Consider the following 2617-nt stretch of genomic DNA (forward strand, 5'->3'; position numbering starts at 1 on the left):
CCCCATCCCTGCCCCTCGTGACCCCCCATAGGCCCTGCCCAGCACGCGCACCCACAACGCGGATGCAGATGGTAGCAGTGTCCTTCATGTTCTCGATCTGCACGGTCAGCTCGTACTCCCCAGAGTCGGAGCGGGCTGCCTGGCGCACGAAGAACACGGTGTCGAAGTCGCTGGTCCGCACGTGCACGCGGGAGGTGTCCAGCGGGGCCCCGCCCTTGGTCCACACCACCTGGGGCCGGGGCTTTCCCTGCGGGGAGAGGGCGGGGCGGGTCAGCGGGGCTCCACCCGCGCACAGGGGGGCTTGCGTAGGAGCCGACCCCCGCCCCGGCCCCGCTCCCCTGACCTGGAAGGGAACCACAAGGTTGAGGGGCTCTCCCACTTTGCGGACGTAGGTCTGGCGGAGGTGGCGGGGGAGCCGGATCTTGGGTGGCTCTGAGGACGCAAACACAGGGAGGGGACTCAACGGGGGGCCAGGGTATGTTCCGGGGGCCGACGGCGATGAGGCTGTCTGGGGTGGTGTCGCCGATGACACGGAAAGGGCCGCCGGAACGACGCCAGCTGGGTCCTTCGGGGCGCAGGGTCAGGGGCCACGCACCCGCAATCTCCCTAATGGTGACCGGCTGGACCAGGGTGGCCGGCTCGCTGCGCCCCGCGATGTTGACCCCGACGACTCGGAAGAGGATTCTGGCTCCGGTCGGGAGATTCTTGACGGTGAAGCCACAGCGCTCCACGGGCTCAGTGTTGGCGGGGACCCACTCCTCGGCTGCAGAGAGACGCCCCGCTGGCTGGCGGATCTCACACTCTCCTCCCACCCTCCGCTCCCGTTTCTCCTGGGGACTTGGGCCCCACGCAGCGAGCCAGCACCAGCAGCGGCGGTGGCAGCGGCGAAGGCAGCTGGTTAGTTAAGCATTCATCGTGGTCAGGTTCTGAGGGTGGCACCTCTGTTCACTCATTAATTCTTACCTCAACCCTCTGCTATCCCCATGTTACGTCCCTAACATGTCAGCATGAGGGCCAGAGAGGTTAAAGAACTTTCAGCCAGGCGTGGTGTCACGCCTGTAATCCCAGCACTTTGGGAGGCTGAGGTGGGCAGATCACTTGAGTCCAGGAGTTTGAGACCAGCCTGGCCAAGATGGCAAAACTCTGTCTTTACTAAAAACGCAAAAATTAGCCGGGCATGATGGCAGGCACCTGTAATCCCAGCTACTCGAGAGGCTGAGGCAGGGGAATTGCTTGAATCTGGGAGGCAGAGGTTGCAGTGAGCCAAGATGGCACCACTGAACTCCGGCCTGGGTGACAGAGTGAGACTCCATCTCAAGAAAAAAAAAAAAAAAAAAAAAAAAACTTTCCCTGGGTGCAATAGCCCATGCCTGTAATCCCAGCAATTTGGGAGGCCAAGGCAGGAGGATCCCTCAATCCCAGGAGTTCAAGACCAGCCTGGACACACAGCTCAGGCTGGGTGGACTAGGATGTTAAACCCACATCTGTCTGACTCCAGCACACTCTCAAGCTCTGCTCTCCTGCAAGGCTGGCACAGAGGAGCAGAGATCCTGGCACTGTCTGAGGCACAGTCGGAGGGGGTGTCCAGGAGGGCAGGCTGAGGGCAGGGTCAGAGCTCTTCAGATTGCCTGCTTTTTGTTACATGCTTTTCTGTCTTGGGTTTATGGCCATGGGTTGGGGAACTCAGGACTGTTGGCTCAGACCAGCAATCAACAGAGTGAACTCTAACAAGCTGGGTTCTGAAACGTCAGGTTGGGAGTAGCCAGCCAAGGAAGGAATGGGGTAAAGGGCATGAAAGAGAGAAGGAGGAAGGAAGCTGATGAGGGTTGAACCATCCCTCCCTTCCATGCATTCTCGAGTGCACCGTCACTGTACCCTGTCAAGATGGTAACTGTCTTCGCCATTGTTAGATGAAGATACTGAGGCTCAGAGACTTGCCCAAGGACACACAGCCAGACAGTGGAGGGGAAGGGTTGGAACGCGCATCTGTCTGACTTTAAGGCCTGGGATGTTGTGTCGAGGTGATCACGTTCATCCTCCCAGAGAGATGGCTGTGTCTGAGACATCTCCATAGCCATGGAGCTGGGCCAGGCACGCAGTCAGGGTTCAGTGAATGTTCAGTGGAGGATGAAGGGTAGATGTATGGAGGTACAGATGATGGATGGACAGGCAGAGAGACAATGTCTAGTTAGGTGGACAGATGGTTGGATGGCCATATAGGTAGAAAAAATGAAGGAAGCAAAGATGGTGGTGAAGAGACAGATATATGGATGAAAAAATGTTACTGAATGGATGGTTGGAAGATTCAAATGACTTTCAGATGGATAGAAGGATAGATGGCTGGATGACTGGGTAGACAAGTGCATGGCAGGCAGGAGAGAAGGAAGGGAGGGAGGACAGAGAGAAAGGGTAAAAGGGAGAAATAAAAGGGAAAAAGGGACTGGGCATGGTGGCTCACACTTGTAATCCCAGCACTTTGGGAAGCTAAGGTGGACAGATGGCTTGAGCCCAAGAGTTTGAGACCAGACTGGGCAACATTGTAAAACCCTGTCTCTACAAAAAATGAAAAAATTAGCCAGGCATGGTGGCACATGCCTATAGCCCCAGCTACTTGAGA

General features: G+C 57.0%; 1 protein-coding gene across 1 annotated transcript in view; it reads right to left on the reverse strand.

The window, feature by feature from the left end:
* MYBPC2 (myosin binding protein C2) overlaps positions 1–2617 on the reverse strand; it is a 36940-nt gene that overhangs the window by 9017 nt on the left and 25306 nt on the right. The window contains exons 21-23 of the mRNA XM_017512519.2: positions 596–763; positions 344–432; positions 52–247 (exon numbers count right to left, since the gene is read on the reverse strand). Coding sequence (XP_017368008.1) covers positions 52–247; positions 344–432; positions 596–763 — 453 coding nt within the window. The remainder of the gene's footprint in view (positions 1–51; positions 248–343; positions 433–595; positions 764–2617) is intronic.

This window comes from Cebus imitator, unplaced genomic scaffold, assembly GCF_001604975.1.
Source record: "Cebus imitator isolate Cc_AM_T3 unplaced genomic scaffold, Cebus_imitator-1.0 Scaffold473, whole genome shotgun sequence".
NCBI classification, from domain to species: Eukaryota; Metazoa; Chordata; class Mammalia; order Primates; family Cebidae; genus Cebus; species Cebus imitator.